The 20,882-nt window shown below is 40.8% G+C and overlaps 1 protein-coding gene and 1 pseudogene across 6 annotated transcripts in view; both read left to right on the top strand.

Annotated features, from left to right (window-relative positions):
* SLC24A2 (solute carrier family 24 member 2) overlaps positions 1-19,386 on the top strand; it is a 243,965-nt gene extending 224,579 nt beyond the window's left edge. For 4 of the 5 annotated variants that reach the window (XM_082468033.1, XM_082468034.1, XM_082468035.1 and 1 more), the window contains 3 exons: positions 2,385-2,474; positions 9,438-9,604; positions 13,209-19,386. In XM_082468033.1, the coding sequence (XP_082324159.1) occupies positions 2,385-2,474; positions 9,438-9,604; positions 13,209-13,458 (507 nt within the window). In that variant the 3' untranslated portion in view covers positions 13,459-19,386. Of the gene's footprint in view, positions 1-2,384; positions 2,475-4,988; positions 5,575-9,437; positions 9,605-13,208 lie in introns of those variants that run through there. The other variant, XM_082468036.1, reaches the window with a different exon arrangement.
* The window catches only part of LOC309663710 (cytochrome c oxidase subunit 6B1 pseudogene), a 523,800-nt pseudogene that overhangs the window by 269,346 nt on the left and 233,572 nt on the right, over positions 1-20,882 (top strand). The gene's annotated exons all lie outside the window — the stretch shown is intronic.

The raw sequence follows: 20,882 nt of genomic DNA, 5'->3' as shown, positions 1-20,882 counted from the left end.
TGATGAAGACCTGAAACTTTACAAAGAAAAAATATTTTTAACCTTTTTTTTTTCAATGAGTTCCTAATCCAATACTAGGTACATTTAGATGTCCACTAATGACTAATTGGCTTCTTGATTAAGACTCATAAGCATCAAATTTTGAAATACAGAGGTTTTCAATAATATGTTGGTGTAAACTTAGCACCTTTAAATCCTTAGTCCGATGCCTTACTTTCTGCCTTTTGACTGGGAATGGTCTATGGTTCAGGGATGATATTTTTCAGATGAGAAATATGTTCAAATAATTTGATTCTGACTTGGGACGCTGTATCAATGAACAGACATGCAAAGGTACAAAAAAATTAAATAATAATAAAATAATAGTTACATACTTAGTAAGTGAGCTAACCTGGAAAGGGGGCGTACCTATGAAATGAGGACTCTCCCAGGATATCCAGTCCATGTGCCATGTCATGAAGTGTGGAGATGGTACTCCGTTCCCTCCCAGGATGCTCAGAATCAAGCTAAGGATTGGCTACTGCTCAAACCACATGGGTGGTCCCACATCACAAGAGGGGGCCCTTCTCTTCCCTGTGACAGAGCATGGCGTGGCAGCTGAAGCCCTCATCACATCTAGGATCCTGAAACAGTGACTTGTGGCCAGAGGAAAAGAACAGGAACTCTAATCAGCGAAATGCCTTGCCTGGGAAAAATTGACTTCTTGGCGCTGGCAATTCCAGGGCTCAGGGAATCTGGTCTCCAGAATCCAGCTGAACCCCTCGCTTTAAAGGAATTTGCTTTCAAAGTGAGTGTCTCAAGCTCCACTTTGAAAAATTGATGACTTTTTTCCCATAACCCATTAAATGGTGCTTAGGTCCCCAGAAGGAGTCCGAGTCTTTGGCTGAAATATTTTCCTTCTAAGAAAGGGAAGGAGTAGGGGGAAGCATTTAAGAATAAGGTTGTGGCTACTCACCGTGGTTAATGCTTTCCCCAGTTTAATCAGGCCCACTGGTCTTCCAGACATCCCAGCTAACAAAAGGCCCAAGAAAAACCACAACCACTGAAAGAAAGAAATGGTTATTGTGAAATTTAATAGAACCATGTGAATGATAATGAAAACATATATTAAAAACTTGAAATTAATAGAGAGAACATAAGCCTGTTTGGAGCAATAGACTGTGTTCATCATTAAAGATGTTCAAAAGATTACCATATACAGGTTTACCTTTTCCTTTTAATGAAGCTCTCAAAAGCCATGGCAGAAGTGTTCTATGTGACTGCCCAAGGTCAGCTCTTCAGACAAGTGAGATAGCTTTCATCCAGGTCAACTCCAGGATTCACTTCTCTGGACACAATTGGATGGCGTTATCAAAGCAAAAAATGAGATTGTTTCTCAAAGTGGAAAGCTTTGAAATAAAAAGTTTTCGGCAATAATAAATGAGAGACTCTCTGAGAGCATTCTGTTATCTGAGCGTGTTTTAAAGGATCCCAATTTTGCAAAAAGGGCATCAACGGGACACCACTACCATCCAGTGCAAGCGTGGATTTCCCTATAGTGGGATGGATAAGAAACACTGCATTTTGAGTGTCTGATTTTGGCTGATGTTTGAAAGAAACTTTAAAAGTGCTCATACTATAAGCCTGAGATTGCACAAAGCCCAGGGCTAGAAGCATAATTGGATATAACATAGTTAGGGGTGGAGAACAGGAGAAAAAGCATTCCCAAGAATGTCTACTGTGCCACCCCCTTGGAGAGCAGCACAAGTGAGCATCTGCTGTTGATACTTGTGTGGCTCCAACGTCCTGGAGACAGGCCATCCTCAGGAATCTGTATTAATTGTGGTGATGGCTTCTTCTGTGTGGCTTTTCCTCATAATTCATGGGACTGTAAAATGAGCCAATGTATTTTGGAAACTATTGATCCTTCTTGTGAAATGTAATTAATCCTGTAGGCTTTCTGGCATATGGATTATTAGGATACATGGGTTGAAGCAATAGAAACTGATTCTCATGAAATTGAAGAGAAGGTAGAAAAGGGAGCAGGAGAGGGAGAGAGAATGTGGGGTATTGAGGGATTGAAGGCAAGGCTGAGAAACCAAGCCTTGGAAAGGGCAGGAGCAGAGAGCATCTGAGAAACCAGCAGCAGGAACAGACTTTCTCTTCCAAAGGCTTCCATCTCAGAAACTAGATTTGGGATGGTTTGGCTTCCACCAATTTCACATTCTCAAGAGAGAATCTTAATGTCCCAGCTTGACCAACGCTTGGTCATTTATTTTGATTGCTAATTCTACCAGGACTGCAGGCAGTGAGGGAGAAGTAGCTGAATTGGTGGTCTTAGCTTTGAGCTATCAGATCACCTCAGTTAGCACTCACATTCTCTCCTCTTTCTGGGTCTCTTTCAGTCTTCAAGGAAGTTTTTTCCCATCACGTTCTTCGGCTCCATCGCCTGGATTGCAGTATTCTCTTACTTGATGGTCTGGTGGGCACATCAGGTAAGACCTTGAGAGTGACACACATCTGCCTGGCTTTTCTCTTGGTTGCTAAGTGGCTAACCAGTGTGTTTGCTTTCTGAAACTGTCACAACAGTATTGCATCTAACAAGTTACATATTCCAGGACTAAAGGAATTTATTCCACTTAACTTTCCCTCGTCTCCTGGCCTTTCCCTATAGTGTGGACTCAAATCGGCATAGCCCCAGACAGCCATGTGGAGGAAAGGCAAGTCTCACTGCTTCTTGCCCTCTGAAGCCTGAAGCCAGGCCAACCCAGGCCGGGAGGAATGTCAGAGTTTTTCCTGGCTCAGCAGCACTTATACTTTCTCTTGGGCAGCCACTCACCTCACGTTCTCATCCAACTGGCTCTTAGGGAAAGAACTGGACACAAAATGGTCTCTTCCTTGAGCCTCCATTTACAAAAATGATGATGTATTTCCCTTTTACTACTTTTAATTCAGTACCAGTCATAATGCCCATCACCAGAATAAACTCTCAGGAATTGTTGCAACACATGAATGGAAAAATGAGATGCAAAGGTCTTACATTCTCAAAGATAGTAATGGTTACCATTATTGATTGAATGTGTACTACATGCCAGATAATTCACATCCCTTTGTCCTTGTACATGGGTATAATTTCTATGAGGGGGGTACTATTATTATCCAGTTTACAGATAAAGAGTTAAGCTTAGAGCTAATAAAAAAAAAAAAATGCCCAGGATCATTTAGGTAGTAAAAAGCAGGACTGAGATTCTAACCCAGCACTCTGCAGCTCCAAAACTCATGCTTTTAATCTCTATTATAAACTACATCAATTCCAACTGCCCATTTGTATTCTTTGTCTAATATACCCTTAAAATTATTATACTTCTTAACAGAAATAAAATATAGCAATTTGAAATAAGGAAATATACACCAAGGACATATGTGGATAGAGTTCTCAACAAATGCTGCTGGAATAATTGGATTTCTATATGCCAAAATAAACGAACTTAGACATTTACCACCTGCGATACTCAAAAATTAACTCAAAATGCACGATAGTTCTAAACGTAAGAGCTAAAAACATCTAGAAGAAAACAGAAAATCCACATAACCATGGGATAGGCAAAGAGTTCTATAACACCAAACCATGATGCATTAAAAAAATAATTGATTAACTAAATGTCATCAAAAGTAAAACTTCTGCTCTTCAAAAAACCTCATTTAAAAAATGAAAAGACAGGGAATTCCCTGCCTGTCCAGTGGTTAGAACTCTGCGCTCTCACTGCCGAGGGCCCAGGTTCAGTCCCTGGTTGGGGAACTGAGATCCCATGAGCCGCGTGGCACGGCCAAAAAAAACCGAAAAAATTGGAAAGGCAAACCACAGACTGAGGGAAAATATTTGCAAATCATATCTCTCTGATAAAGCACTTGTATCCAGGATATATAAAAAGCTCTTAAAGCTCAATAATAGAAAGGCAAGCATCTACAGGCATCTTAAGGTTTAAGATGGACAAAAGATTTGAGTAGCTATTTCACCAAGAAAGGTATGCAAATGGCTAATAAGCACAAGAAAAGATATTCAGCATCATTATTCATTAGAGAATGCAAATTAAAACCACAGTGAGATACCACTTCACACTCACTTGGATGGATATAATCAAAAAGACAGAAAATAACAAGTGTTAGAGAGGGTGTATAGAAATTGGAACCCTGATATATTTCTGGTAAGAATGTAAAACAGTGCAGCCACTTTGTAGACAGCTTGGCAGTTCCACAAAATGTTAAGCATAGAGTTACCATATGATCCAGTGATTCCACTGTCTATATACCCAAGAGAAATGAAAACATCTGCACAATTTATACACAAATGTTCACAGCAGCATCATTCATAATGGCCAAAAAGTAGAAACAATCCAGGTGTCCATCAACTTGTATGGGTAAATAAAATGTGGTGTATCCACACAATGGAATATTATTCTACAATAAAAATGAATGAAATACTGATACATGCTACAGTGTGAATAAACCTCTAAAATATTATGCTAAGTGAAAACAGCCAGTCACAAGAGATCACATGTTGTATGGTTCCATTTATATGAAATGTGAATAACAGGCAAATCTATAGAGGCAGAAAGTAAGTAACAGGTACCTAGGGTTGGGGAGGTTGGAGGGCAATGGGAAGTGACTGCTAACGGGTATGGAGTTTCTTCTTGGAATGACAAAAAATTGAACTTAAATTCTGGTGATAGTTGCACAACTCTATATACTAAAAAACCACTGAATCATATGCTTTAAATGGGTGATTTTTAGGGTATGTGAATTATATCTCAATAAAGTTGTTTAAAAATAAACATAAGATACCACTTCACAACCATTAGGATGACTACAACCAAAAAGACAGACAATACCGTTTGTTGATGAGGATGTGGAGAAACAGGACTGCATATATTTGTCAAAGCTCACAGAACAGTATGCTTTTTTTAAAGGGTGAATTTTACTGTATGGAAATTACACCTTAATTTTTTCAGAAAGAAGATATGGCATCACTAACAAAATCCACTGGAAATATTGGCTGATAAACCAAGCATTATTCCTACAAGATATTTTATATTATTCCTATCACAGTTATTTTACTGACATTTGACCTCAGGTTACTCTTCCTTAATATTTCCAAAAATCCTTGGCCCCCTGAAGAAGTTCTGTTTGCCCCAAAGTCATTATTTTCATTGGTTGAAAGACGTTTGCTACCGATACCCAGCAGAAATCATTGCAGAAGGTAAGCTACTTCTCAGCCTCCAGATTTCCAGGCTAAAAGGAGTGTTTGCCATTTATAGATATATAATGGCCTTTCCTAATAATCATTTTTATTCTTCCATGTACTGATAAAGGAAAAAAAGTTATTTTTTTCACTTATTGGAATATATTGTTTTCTAGATATTTCTCTTTAGTCATCCTAGGAAACATCATCCTACAGGCTTCCATCTCTTTCTTTACTTTTTAATGATTATCTGAATTCCACAATCCTGTTTCCTTTTCATTCTCTTGTAGAAAAATACAAACACAATGCCTGGAACAATAATAATTACTAAAAAAAAGCCCAGAAATATAAAGTGCGTAAAGAGAAGCCTTACTAGCAAATAATGAGTGAGAAGTTTCTCTTTCTTTTCTCCAAAGAAATGCTTTTCTCTTTCAAAATATCCAGACAGCGGATCAAAATAGCAGATTCTGTTCTAAGTCTGTAGCTCTAATTCTATCATTTGTACTTTTAAACTGTAAAAGCTATAAAGATAACAAGTGCACCATTTAGTGCACAACTATTCTGTTATCCACAGTTTTACCAACAATAAATGCTATTTAATACAATTATTTGGCTACTGTTTAGCCAAAAATAAATGCCCTTCACATAAAACACTTTGTGCGTACTTTCCTTTAGTTTGGGGAGTTTTTTGGTTTTGTTTTTACATCTTGAATCTTCATCTTAGTAAATTTCATGGGTGATGAAAACCTGTGATTAAAATCTATCCCACATCTAGTTAATAAGATGTTAATTCTCAGTTAATGCTAAGAGTCAGATACAACCTCATGTCTCATTTAGCCAATATGACATTTTGCAGATCCTCACTAAACCACAGCAAGGAACTGGATCATGGAATATTGGAGCAGCAATGGATACGGATTCTGAGCGGCCTCATTATTTATTTCTATTAGAAAACAAAGGAATTCCCCCAAGAGACTACTGAGGTCCTTTCTAGCTGTAAACTCCTCTGATGCTACCCGACTTGATCAGAGTGCTGTCCCATCCATGCCCCCATCACCTTGCCTCTGACTCGCCAAAAGCCCACTTCAGTGAAAAAGACTCAAAATGAGCTTCTGAAAACTAGTTCTCCTTCAGTGAAGGTGTTTCTAGAGCCACCCAGAGTCATCAGGGTTTTGATGTACAGCGAAAATTCGTCATGATTCATGTGATTTCCCACATGGTAAACTGACCCTGCTAAACCAGCTTCTGTCCCTGCTGCCGGAACCCTGAGGGTTGCACGCTGATATGTTGGAGAGGGAGAGGAGTAGTGTCTGAGTTATCACAGCTGATACTTATTGAACGTTTTCTTTATGCCTGACACTAGTCGCTATTTGCTTTATATGCATCATCCCATGTATTCATCCCAACAACTCTGAGGGTAGATATTATTATCCCCATTTTACACATGAGAAAAACTGAGACTCAGGGAAGTTGGCCACTGTGCCCAAGGAGTGGCAAGCTAGGATTTGCACCCAGGGCTTTTTGTACCCCATGCCAGCACTCTTAACCACACTACCATTAACACCTCTCTTCAATTTCTGCATTTTTCTGTCAGTAGTGGCATTCAAACTCCAGATACAAATTTTTTTTAAATAGTCACTGCTTTAAAACTCCCTCTAAGATTTTAAATTACTAAGAACGTATTAGATAGTTTGGAACTTATTGAGGGCGACAGTCATTTAGTCAGCATCTTCACAGTCTTTGAAAATGTTTCACTCCATGGACTTCCCTGGTGGCGCAGTGGTTAAGAATCCTCCTGCCAATGCAGGGGACACGGGATCGAGCACTGTTCCAGGAAGATCCCACATGCCGTGGAGCAACTAAGCCCGTGAGCCACAACTACTGAGCCCGCAAGCTACAACTCCTGAAGCCCGCGCTCCTAGAGCCCATGCTCTGCAATAAAGAGAAGCCACCGCAACGAGAAGCCCGCACACTGCAACGAAGGGTAGCCCCCGCTCGCCACAACTAGAGAAAGCCCGTGCGCAGCACCAAAGACCCAATGCAGCCATAAATAAATTTGTAAAAAGAAAATGTTTCTCTCCAAATCTAACAAAAAACGTCATCAGGGAGAATATTTTGCTCAAATAAGGCACTTTTGTACAAAACTCTTGTTTAACACTAGGAGAGCCAGTGAAAATCATGCTAGTAAAATCATCTAAGTATGCAGATTGATTTGTTTATTCAGCACATAGGTATTGAGAGCCTACTATGTACCAGGCTATGTTCTGCTTATTAGGGAGACCATAGTGATTAAGGCCATGACCCTGCTCACGTAGATGTCACTTTCTAATGGGGAGCAGTGAATCTGTGCACCACGAGGATAGGTAAACTAGTTCAGCTCACCAGGTTCTAGAGCAGGCAAGACCATCAAAATAAATATAGCTCCCTACTATGTTTTTAAGCTAGTGGGAACCAGGCTATTCCTATAAATCAAAACAGAGATTTAGAAATAGGTTTATTCTAGAAATAGACCCAGAGACATAGAAAACAAACTTATGGTTACCAAAGGGGAAATGGGGGGAGGGATAAATTAAGAGTTTGGAATTAACATAAACACACTACTATATATAAAATAGATAAGCAACAAAGAGCTACTGTATAGCACAGGGAACTATACTCAATATTTTGTAGTAACCTATAAGGGAAAAGAATCTGATATATATATATATATATATATATATATATATATATATATATATATAAAACTGTACACTTGAAACTAACTTTGCTGTACACCTGAAACTAACACAGCATTGTAAATCAACTATATTTCAATTTTTAAAAAAAGAAATAAGTTTATTCTATTCCCCCAAAACCTTTATTCTTACCTGCTACTTTGGCCCTTTACATTTTCTCAAAAAATGCCGGACGTCATCAGGTAGGAAACCAAACTGAAAGAATTGTCGTAAAGGTTTTCAGAACTGCAGTTCACCAACTCCAGAAAATACATAAAGTTTTTAAAAGAAAGACAACAAGAAGACAAACACGTTGCTCAAGAGACTGGAGGAGCATACACTGAAGGCTAGACCAACTGTCCAGAAGAGAAGTCATCAGTCTTAAAAGGCAAAGACCAAAAGAATATAATAAATGTCCCCCGTCACTTTTCAATGATGACATACATCATTGTCAAACCCATTTACAAAGGGTTTTTCCATAAATTACAATTTAGTCCTCACAACCACCTTATAAGGTAAGTATTATCGTACCCACTTTATGGATCAGAAAATGAGGATAAAAATATAAGTAACACAGCTGTGTGTTATATATGAAAGTTGTTAAGGGACTCAGTCCTAAGAGTTCTCATCACAAGGAAAAAGAATTTTTTTCTATTTCTTTAATTGTATATCTATCTGAGATGATGGATGTTCATTAAACTTGTATGATAATCATTTCATGATGTATGTGAGTCAAATCATTATGCTCTATACCTTAAACTTATGCAGTGCTGTATGTCAATTATATCTCAATAAAACTGGAAGGAAAAAAAAAAGAAAGAAAGTGAGGATCAAAGATATTGCCCAATTGGTCCAGTTAGCAATAGGTCAAGTACTTAATAAATGCCAGAGCCAGACCTTAGACCAAGGTCCTCTGATTCCCTAACTGTTGCTTTCTCCATAGCTGCCTTGCTGATTTACAGTCCTGTGTTACAAAACCCAAAAACACCCAAAATCAAGTTTTCTGTGAAAATGGTAGAGTCTAAAATTGTTTAAGAGTGGGTTATAGACACTAGGAAATGTTAAGGAAAAATGGGGACACTGGGTGTCAATTCTTAATCTTCAATGATAAATCCAGGGGCAAATCTGCTACAGGATTTGGTGCCATTGTCAGGCACTGGCCCCTGTGGCCAATGACCAATTGGCATTCATAACTCTGATCTTCTGCTTCCCCTGCCTGGTCTTAATAAAAACCATATAGAGGCTGCACTCTAGTCTTCTATAGCTCTTTTTTGAGATTATCTGTTTAATCCTCATGTGAACCTTCCTGATCCCTTGGGTCTGAATATCATTAAAATATAAAATCCTTTCTGTCAATGATGGTGCCTTCTTCCTTGTTATCATCTCGATACTCAGCACAGCACAGAGTAAGAACTCATTAAAAGGGAGTTGCATTCAAATGTTAGTGGTTTTGATGGTTTTGTGACTTCAAACATTCATATGTTTGTCCCTGTCGTTGCTTTTAGGTTGGAGAGACAATTGGCATTAGTGAAGAGATTATGGGTCTGACCATCTTGGCTGCTGGGACCTCCATCCCTGATCTGATCACCAGTGTCATAGTGGCCCGGAAGGGGCTCGGGGACATGGCTGTGTCCAGCTCTGTTGGAAGCAACATCTTTGACATCACTGTAGGGTGAGTAGAGCTAGTTATATAAAGGTGCACATCATCTCCACCACTGTCTTTGTCTTCTTAGAAGCTGTAAAGACGTGACCAGGATCTCAGAGCCCAAAACCAACCGATACCAATAGAAAGTAAAGACTGGTAGTACCATTCAATTTCACCAACTCCAATTTTCATTTTCAGAGAACTTCATGAAGAATAAGTTATCCGTAGACAGGCAGAAACACATAACTTGCTTACAGAGTGGGTGTTGTAGGAAATACTTTAAGAGAATTTCACCTATAAAATGGCACTGGCTATATGTCATGAATATTCAACATTTATATGTGACTGAGATGCTCTGGTGGTTTCACTGTATTTTTTTCCATGTTCTAATTCTAATTAAAGTCCCCACCAGCCTCAGATGAGATTTGGATTGGAAAGCAGACTGAAACAAACATAGGCCCAGAAAAAATATCCCATCTCCTTCCTTGGAAAATGCTGGCAGGTTTGGCATTATCATTTCTTTATCTGTGCTGGTGAAGATAGTCTAGGTTTTCTGAAAGTCAGAAGATGAGATCTGTTCTTACAGTTAAGCAAAATGAAGTTCTCAATATGAATAATCTCAAGTGGATCTGATTGGGGAGGGGTGCTGTCATCTCTGTCATTTCATTTAATGTGTCCAAGTAAAAGTAGTCTGATAAATAACCTTGAAGGACAGCTCCTTGAGAAAGTAAGACATGGGATATTATCCTTATGTTCCTGGAAGAACTGAGCTCTCGCATTTGAGTTTGGAAGACCACTAAAACGGATCTACTTTCTCATTGAACATCTTGAATATTGTTCTCTTTTATCCTTTCCACTACCTAATATATATAATAATTTTTTCATTCAGTATCTACCACATGCACTGTACATACATTTTTATCTATTTAAGCCACACGATGATCCTGTGATGTATGTATTTTCATCCCCATTTTTCAGATAAGGAAACCGAAGGGCACAGAATTCACACAACTAGTAATGAGATAGCTGGGATTTGAACAGAGTCTGTGCTCTCAACTCCAGCACTACCTGTGCATAAAACACTGCTCTGAGCTTCCACTGTCTGAACCACCTTTGAGTTCCAAAGATGCCCTGTCCTACCATTCTTTCTTCCTTTGCTGGCACCTCTCCCTCAGGAGCCCTCCCTGCTTGTCTGTCTGGAAAACTCCAATTTACCCTTCCAGTGTCAACTCAAATCCTGGTTTTTCTGATTCCCTTAAGTCTTGCCTGGGGGCTTGTGCTCCTGTATACTTTCTGTATATCTGTATCTCACACTCTTGTCATGGTCCTATCTATCAGTCTGCCTGCTAGACTGTGAACTCCCCAAGAACAAGAACTCCCCAAAGCCTAATACAATGCTTAATGCATGGCAGTGGTTTGGCAGATGTTTGTAGAATGAATGGATGAATGGATGGGTGGATGGACGAATGAATGAACAAGTGAATGAGTGAGTGAATGCCTGAAAAGGTGTATTTTAAAGGAAGGACGTCCCTAGTATAAACAGTGTTTCTCAGTTCTACTGCCCACACATTTAGAGTAGTTTTCTTGGTCAATATCTTGTATAAACAGAAAGGAAATATTCTGTAGCACAAAAAGAGAAAATCCTACATATTGGGAAAAGTGACAAGTGTTCTATGAGACAAATTTGTCGTGTTTTTGAAAACTATTATAGTGAATTGCAAGATGCTTTTTGTTCATTGTTCTTAAATTTTATATATCTTGTAACTTAAATGAAACTTAAATGAAAGTTTAAAGAAAATCACCCCTAATCCTACTACCCCAAAACATTTAACTTTTGTGTGTTTTTCTCCTAATATTTCAGAAAGTTTTCTTAGTGAATAATCAGTTTTGCCCTGTTGGAGGGCTTTTATTTTTCCATTTTAAAGCCATTTATGCACAGCAAAGAGTAGGCATCTATTAGTAAATGAGTAAATCAACCATTTTTCTAAGTTTCTTCATAGTTCTCATAATTAACATTCTATGGCTTCAAAATATTCCATCCTGTTGCTTTCGGTTTTAGCCTTTACCCTTTAGTAGGACCTTTGTATTTTTTTCAGTTTTCTGATATCATGGGTGTTTTATGAACACCTTTATGCAGAAACATCTCCTCTTTTAATTATTTTATTAGGATAAATTTCTTCAAGAAATATTGATGGATTGAAGATTATAAACATTTCAGTGGCTATTGATGTAGTATATTTTTCCAAAAAGTCTTTCCCAAGAGTTTATACCAAGTTACAAAGTCATTAGCAACATATTGAGTGTAACAGTTTCTTCATAGTCTTGCTAGCATTTTCTTCTTGTTTATAGGATTCATACATACTCAAGGTAAAGGATTTTAAAAATACATATAAAGCATAAATATATAGAAAGCATAATACAGACCAACACCAATCTTTTTTAATTTATTATTGAAGTTAGATTGCTATGTTTATGTTTATCCTTCTTTTTAAATATAGAATCATATCATGAACATTTACCTGTATCATTATAAGTTTATGATTTTTAATAGCTACATAAAATTACATTGACTTATAGTTTGCTATTTAACTAGCTGCCTATTATTAGAGATTAAGTTGTCCCTGGTTTTTCACTACTCAAAATAACACTGAAATGATCACCTTTCTGAATAAACTTGCATCTGCATTTCAAATTATTCCTTGTGCTTAATCCCTGACAATAGAATTGATTGGTCAAAAGTATTAAAAATGTCATATTTCCCCCAAAGGGTTTTTATCTATTTGTAGTGCTGTCAACCACAACTTCACCAGAATTGGATGTGTGTGTGTGTGTGTGTGTGTGTGTGTGTGTGATTGCTATTCTCTGTCTCCATTAAAAAAAAATAATTTGATCATTTTCACCACAGATTTCTATACCTTTTCTCCATTTATCATCTCCTCCTGTCATCCTGTACAGATCCTCCAATTCACCTCTTTAGGGCTAAGAGTAACACTTTAATCTCAACTAGGAAGGAAACCAAAAAAATTATTTCAAATCAAATTCAGAAATCACCTGCAGCAGCCATGTCTTTGATCTTATGCAGCCGTAGAATAAATTCTCTCTGTTCTCCCTAATTCGACTGGGAAATAGACCAAGGTTTTTTTTTTGTTTGTTTGTTTGTTCGTTTGTTTTACATATATTTATTTATTTATGGCTGTGTTGGGTCTTCGTTTCCGTGCGAGGGCTTTCTCCAGTTGCGGCAAGCGGGGGCCACTCTTCATCGCGGTGCGCGGGCCTCTCACTATCACGGCCTCTCTTGTTGCGGAGCACAGGCTCCAGACGCGCAGGCTCAGTAGTTGTGGCTCACGGGCCTAGTTGCTCCGCGGCATGTGGGATCTTCCCAGACCAGGGCTCGAACCCGTGTCCCCTGCATTGGCAGGCAGACTCTCAACCACTGTGCCACCAGGGAAGCCCTAGACCAAGGTTTTTAAAGTTCACCTGACTTCCTTGTAAATATGATTTCCTGCATCAGCCAGGCCTGAGTCCTGGTGAACCTAACAGGACACTCGTCTCCAATCACAGATTCCGAGAAGCTAATGCTCCGTCGCGTGCCTGACTGCGCCCCCTTCTTCCCTGCTTCTCTCCCCCACAGGCTCCCGCTGCCCTGGCTCCTGTACACCGTCGCTCACAGGTTCCAACCCGTGGCCGTCAGCAGCAACGGCCTCTTCTGCGCCATCGTCCTCCTCTTCATCATGCTGCTCTTCGTCATCCTCTCCATCGCCCTCTGCAAATGGAGGATGAACAAAGTGCTGGGCTTCACCATGTTCGGCCTCTACTTTGGGTTCCTCGTGGTCAGCGTCCTCCTGGAAGACAGAATCCTCATGTGCCCCGTCTCCATCTAGCAGGAAAAGCCATATCTTAGGCCAACAGCATGGACTGTTCCCCCCACCCCCACTCAGGGTTGTAGGCTCCTTGACCTCCGCTGGCACACAGCCCTGGGCATTTCAAGTGTTCCTCCTTGGTGGCTTTGACAGGGGATGGCTTCGCACTGGGCCCACTCGTTTCTTGGGCTGCTCCCACCCTTGCCTCCTGCACTGGCTCCATGCAAGAGACAAAGAGATCCCAGCATTTGGGGCTTCTCTGCCTGCACCGCTGACAGGTACCCCTCGCTGGCCGTTGTCATGATGCAAAGAATGACAGAGGTGATATATATACATATAAAATATATACATTATGTATAGATGCACACGCACACACCCCTGCCTGGTCCTGTATTATACCTCTCCTTCCACACCTATAGAGTAGTACATACCTGTATACAAATACAAAGAAAGAAAAATTATAAATATATATATATAATCGTATATATATATATAAATACAACTGCATCTTTTCAGGGATAGCTCTAGTATATTTCTAGTACCTATTTGAAGAGGGGCATCAACCTTCAGTCTGAGCTTTACCTCAAGTGCAAGAGGTGAGCTAAGAGAATCATTGCTGTGACCTTCAGCCTACCTTGGACATACTGGGATTCTGCCCGGTACGGTGGATATTTTAGGAAAGTAGGTTGCACGAGGGAGGGCTGGGTGGAGAGGGCCTGTAGGGGCCCTGAAATGAGCCCTCCAAACTATTCCCACAAGCCAAACCGGGAAGACCGTCTCTCCATCCCAACTGGGGTACACTCTCTGAAACCCACAGGGTTATTGGGACATTCAGAGGTAAAACCCAGGCTGGGTGGATACTGGTTTGGGGCAAGGGGGAGGTGACCAGGGTTGGGTGGGGGGTGGGGGGCTTATATATTGCCCCAGCATGCAAGTAGAAAATATGATTGCAAAGCAAATTAGTGCTCTTCTAGGACAGCTAGACTATATAAACTGAACCTATACTGTTCCAGTGCATGTCCCATTATCATCAAAAGAAGGGGGACAAGTTTAGTTGTGATTGTCATTCAGACATTATTTTGATGCTAAGCGCATCAAAATGCCTGCCAAGAGAGCCTGGATATGTACTAAGAAATACCATCCAGTAGAGGCGCTCAGTGGGACTTGCCCCCTAAGGACGTGGTTCTTTAATGCATCTTCCAGTGTGGTCATAAAGGCCTTCAGTGGCTGAAGAAAGAAATCATTGTTCCTCCAACCAATAGAACTAGATTGACTCTGATCAATACTGCTTGGATTAAGGCAGCTTCAAGATGTTTGGAAAGGCGTTTTTTAACTAGGAAGGTTTCTGAGTCCTGTGTCTAGTGGGGCCAGGACCAGGATTTGGTTAAAGCCCATACACCATGGGTGTCTCTCCTGCCATCAGGACCCAATCTGGGACTCTTTCTAGCTCACAGAGTACACGGCAGACTACACTCAACAGCTTCTTTACACTGGCTTCAAGCCAGTCACTTCAAGGATCTGATTTTCAGAGCATTCAAGGGACATCTTCATTTCATTCATTCAGTGCCCCCAAGTTCTATTTGACATTTTGTATGATTTCTCAGGTCTATGTCAAAAGAAAATAAAACCAACAGAGAAAAAAGATTAGGTGGACTAAATTACTGAAAAACATGCAGAGTTTTTCATTTCCCCAAATCATGCTTCCTTATAATCAGTTGAAAGAGTAAATAGAGGATGGCGCATTATTCTGTAGCCATCCTGCATCTAAGTTGGCACACACCATGGCTTCTCTCCAGTCTGTTGTGTCACTTATGCTGCTACGATTTTGCGGTGAGCACGTCCCTCCTAACACAGGGAGACAGGATGCAGAACTCACAACTGGATAAAGATCAAGCTCAGCATTCCTTCCACAAAACCTCAGCCCGCTCCACAGAGCATGGCAGTCACAGGCAGTGCCCATCATTGCTCTTCTGAGTGGAGGCCCAATGGGAAAGCAAGAAGCCAAGATGGCTGCCACCCAGGAGGCCAGCTTCCCAGTCTCTCCAACTTTGCAAAGTCGGGTGTTCAGTTGTGTGAGAGAGACCCACGTCTCCTTCATCAAGGGCAGGATTTTGTGTTGAAGCAAGAATTTGTGTTAGTTCCTCTGAGTGAAAGAGAAGGAGTAAGTGAACATTGAGTTAAAAACCCTGATGGTTTTCCCTGTGCATTACTTGCAGGGGAGCAGAGTTGTTTATTGCATGAATGTGTATGATGGACTGGTTTGTTGTGTGAAAGAAGGTTTGAGTAGGTGACTCTGACTCAGTTGCAGATTGACTATATAAAACCAGAAAGGAGGAGGGAGGTCCAGTGCAACCCTGTTCTTATTCCAGCCCTTCCCCACACTCGCCCTGCCTCCTCACTCTTTCCCGTTCATTCCCAGCTCACGGTGAAGACTGATCCAAGCAGCCACAGAGCGTTTGACTTGCCTGGGAGCTCCCTTCCTAGGGAGTGTTGTCAGTCATGAAAAGTTGCATTTGAGAAGATGCTATTTCTGAGCCCAGTTCCCACCTCAAGGGAGTGCAGTGTTGGCTCACTGGCCAGTATGCAGGCACCTCCCTGCCCCTGCTTGCCCCTGCTTGCCCCCTATAAGTTGTCTGTGAGGTTATGTGTTGGGCTTGGGTGAACCCAGAGAGAAGTGTATAGGATGCAACAGTGGATCTTTAAAAGCATTCAAATCATTAACATAATTATAAGAAAGAACTTTCCACAACATGGTTTTCTGAGTAGTTCATCTCTAGTGCCTGTGTAAATACATATATAAATATATATCTTCATACCAAATCTATATATACACACACAATACCACTTACATCATCACCCTCTGACCCAATTACATCCAGGATTCAAAAGCAGGGAGCACCAAAGTTTGCCTTAGTGAAGGGAAAGGAAAAACATGCACACCAACAACCAAAGGGAACATTTCCTCCTGATCTCATAAGGTTTGTTTTGTGCACAAGTACATACAAACATACACACATGAACCCTCCCTGTATATTTAAATGGCCAGCCATATCCCTAATGGTGATGTAGAGGCAAAGAATGCACAATAGAAAAGTACAGGGGAAAAAAATTTAGACTACAGATACTCTCTTTGTTTCTCTGGAACAGGGTAAAAATATCAAAAATTCAAGAGCCAACCTCTTACTGTTCAATCTAAAATAAATGAGCTGTACGCAAATGGTTCCCTTTACCTGCAGCAAACCAAGCAGGTCTTAACTTGCTGTCACCTCCCCTGTCACCCTAGGCAGCCTCAGGACAGGAGAACGACTTGGTTCATGCCGAGAATACCCAAATAGACCCTTCTCAATTGCCTCTGGAAATGCCCACGCTGAGTTCAGCTGCCCTCTGAACCTGCCTAGACCCTCAAGAACTGAAGCTGGAGACGAGAAGGTTTGCATGCAGTTTCCCGGGCCTAAGCTGAGCCAGGCGGCGGCAGGTCAGGAAAACACAGTAACGTACGCAGACTAAGGGGGAGGGTTGCTTATCAGTTTGGCTGATGCAGCAGAACTTCCTAAAGCCTTGCCCAGAAGATTATAAAAAGAGGCAGGGACTGTTTCATATTTGGGAAAAATGCTTTGTAAGGCTTCTCACAGGTGTCAGCTGACAGGGGCCATTATAATTTATTTTCTAGGGAAGACGTGAATCAGGTGTTTGGAGGCCTTTCAGCAAAACACAGCTGCTTTGCTGATGAGACATTTGATGATATTAATGTACATCACACTGCTGGGCAGGGAGAGAGTTGGCAAACTCCCCACCATTGCTCATAGCTCTTAAACTCCTCTGTGACAAGGCTGAGCTATCAAGGGAAGCCCTCCACCCAAGACCACCTTAACAGAAAGCTGACCAGGGAAGTGACAGCAGATAGATAGAGCTGCTGGCCAGATAGACAGCTGGAAAAGATGGGACTAATGTTAACTGCTCTGCTGAAATTGCTGGGTTGGAATATCTGACGTGGGTCTGAATCCAAGCATGTCAGAAAACTGCAATATGCTTTCTTCCCTACATCTACCAACACACGCACACACACGCACACACACACACACACACACACACAAGATTATGAGCATGCCTTGCTTCCTTGCACCTGGACAGATTGCTACTCCAATAATTAAGTGGCTAGTAGTAATTAATCGGATTGTTACAGCTCTGTTCCGGAAGAAATAAAGGGAAACTGTTCTCAGGGTGATTTCTGGAAAAATCAACTGTCTCCTGAAAGCTTGTTATAGAAGCTGATGCTCATTCTTGCTAAGCCAGATCTCACATAACCACCTGGCTTAATATTTTTAAAGACACATGCTCAACTCCTATACCTCCCTCAGCAAGACTGTCTTCAATTAGTAGGTGAGGGCTTGTCGTGAAGAGAAAGTTAGTGAAAAAATAAAGAATAAGGAAAAGGAAGAAAGGGGAAATTAACTTACTTTTACCAGGATTCCCAAGAAAGCAAATATCACATTGATATATATCCCTATGTCGTTTTAAATAATTACAAATTGCAGGCTTTTTTACCCAATTACAAAAGCCTATATAGAGTCCCAGATAAAAATATATTCCCCTCTCAAGAAGACATTGGGAAGAAAGGTAAGGGCCTCCACTCCACTATCTATTTAAGGTTAGCTCCTTGCCTCTCTAGCTTTGTGTTTCGTTTTTTAATCTCACAGCTTCCTATTCATTGAAATGTCTAGCAAACAAGAAAAGCAAGAAAGGCACACTCAGAGCCAGCTGAATTCCAGTACTTTTCGTGAGATTACGCTCTTTTTTTTCACTTTACTGGGAGCTTTGAAAAGGCACAGGCAGGACTTCCCTGGTGGTGCCGTGATTAAGACTCTGCACTCCCAATGCAGGGGACCTGGGTTCGATCCCTGGTCAGGGAACTAGATCCCACATGCACGCTGCAACTAAAAGTTCACAGGCCACAACTAAGGGCCCTGCCTGCCACAACCGAGACCTGGTACAACCAGATAAATATCTTTTTTAAAAAAAGGCACGGGCTGCAGCACAGAAATCACCAAGAGCCTTTAGGTGTCTGTAGAAAACACGGGTGCACTCATGTTTGTTATGGAAGTCACACGTGCTTTCCACCTAGATGCCCCCCAGTGTGCTCACTGCCTTTCCCCACCTTCCTCACGCACAGGGCATCGGCCTTGCTCAGCACCACCTGATTTCCATCATGGTCTTTAGTGGCAGTTTTCTGTAAACGAAGTGAGAGAAAGCTACAAAGGGCCCAGGAATCCAGAAGTCAGCCAGTTTTTTAGAGAGAAAAAGAAGCCTCTAATTATGACTGGATAGACAACTCTGTTCAAATTAGCAAACAAATGGTGGGGACACTATGGAACACCAAATTATCTAAGCCAAAGCCCTTCCACTAAATGATTGGTTGGCAGACTGGAAAACCTTAAAGAATTTTTTTAAAAAACTGATAAAGACCTAAGAGTGAAAGAGTGCCATGGAATTGGCATTGAGTTTGCCAAAGGTTTAGTTCTGTTAAGAGCGCTTGTTCAACCTATCACCCTGATCCAAAAGACAGTCCCTTTGTAGGAAAGAAATCCTAGCATAGATGTTTCTGGTGTAACCCAGGTCCGTCAGCTATTAACGTTAACAACCATCTGTGTCAGAAAAGTCTTTCTCCAGATTCACCCCAGCCCCTCAAGGTGATGAATTCACCTTTTTTTTTTTTTTTTTCTGTTCAGCAGAAAAGAGTTGCATCTGGGCACTCTTCACTATTTACCCCTGACAGAGCTGGGAGTCACCACTATGTGACCCTTTATCTATTTGTATCAAATGTTATCTTCAGATTTTTATTTCTGAGTCTTTCTCTCTAACCCTCAATAATTAAGTTTTTCTTTACTAAGCCTTTTTAAATGCTTTATGTTGCTCTGAAATCATGGAACCTTTTGACTACTCATGGCACAAGTATAAGGTCTGAATAGGGCGGAATGACAGCCTCAGACCCAGTGTTTACCCCCTGCTTCTGCACTCCTCTGTGCCCCTTACCTTTTAGAAAGTCACACTTCATTGCTAATTCACATTAATCTTGTGTTCCCTGTGACTTCCGTATCTTTCTCCAAGACATTCAGGTGAAGCGAGTGCATTTCTCAGCTTGCCTGGTGCGTTTGGATGGATGTTCTTACCTACCATGAGCCCCTCTCCCTTGGGCCTTACTGAGTCTCAGTTTGTTTCTTTCTAACTCCACTTCCAGTTTTCAAGTCTAGGTTGGGCCCAGTGCTTACTCCCCTTCCAGGTTCTCACCACCAGCCTCTCCCCTTTACTTGTACTTGGCAAGTCTAATGAGCCTTTTCTCCATCTCCGCATTAAGGTGAAGATAGAAAAATGCTAGCCCCGTGCCCCTAACAACTTAGGTTTTGTGTAATTGACTGTTTCTTGGGGGGTGGGGGGAGGGACTTCCTCCTAATTGATACTAAAATGCGAATAGAATTCACAACTACAAGAGAGTAGAGTCACAGAAATGCCTTAAAAGCACCAGCAGGCCTCGACTCAACAAGTACTAACAGGCATTTATCCTCTGGTGAAAAGTCTGAACACTGATGCGGCATTGTCTTGAGGCCCTGGTGAGGTGAAGCTCACGGACTTCGTCTTTATGGTCATAATCCCACACTCAGCAAGTACTCAGAATGGGGGAGACACCGCTGGAGATCATTCAGGAACTCTGGACCTGCACTTACCTGCACTGATTTACCAAAAAGAACCTATATTTTGGCTCTAAATAGGACATGGGGGAAATGGTTGGGCCACCTCTCATCACCCAGTATTGCAGCGCATTTACTTCCTTGTGTGGTGGGTTGGCTGGGAATTGTAAGATTGTTGATTGGTGTCGTGGCCCAGGAAAATGGGGTACAGTTCACCAAAAGGCTGGAAATTTGCTCCTACATTCTCACTTATTGGGTTGCATATTCCTTTACAATGGATCTGGAAGTAACTAAGGCCTTGGGACTGACAGTTCTCGAAAAGCACTCAACTAACCAAAAGAGAATACTAATTTTTTAAATCGTGTCATCAAAAAAAGAGAAAAAAAAAAGGAACGAATGAATGAAGTCTGAATCCCCAAATAAAATAATTTTAAGGATGAAATTACATGCAGGAATTAAGGGTAGAAAATCTTTTGCCATTTAATTAAACAAATCTCCGATTCTTCTCATCAGGCTAAAACTGAAGGACAATGGATGCCTTTTGGGTTTTTTAATTTTTTAATATTGCACTTTATAGTATCAATACTTCATAAGAGACAATTGTATTAAAGCCATAAAATACCAATAATACATATATTCAGGGCTTCTGAATATAGTCAATCGATAAGCAGTCCATGAGTCATTCCTGTTTTGTATTGTTTGTTGTAAATTAGAGTTTATGTGTTCTGTTTTTTAAGGCATACAATTATTGTTCTAGACAAT

The sequence above is a fragment of the Balaenoptera physalus genome (genome assembly GCF_965194825.1).
Source record: "Balaenoptera physalus genome assembly, chromosome: 7".
Lineage (NCBI taxonomy): Eukaryota > Metazoa > Chordata > Mammalia > Artiodactyla > Balaenopteridae > Balaenoptera > Balaenoptera physalus.
Note: the sequence above shows the minus strand (reverse complement) of the source record. Positions and strands in the feature narration are given on the sequence as shown.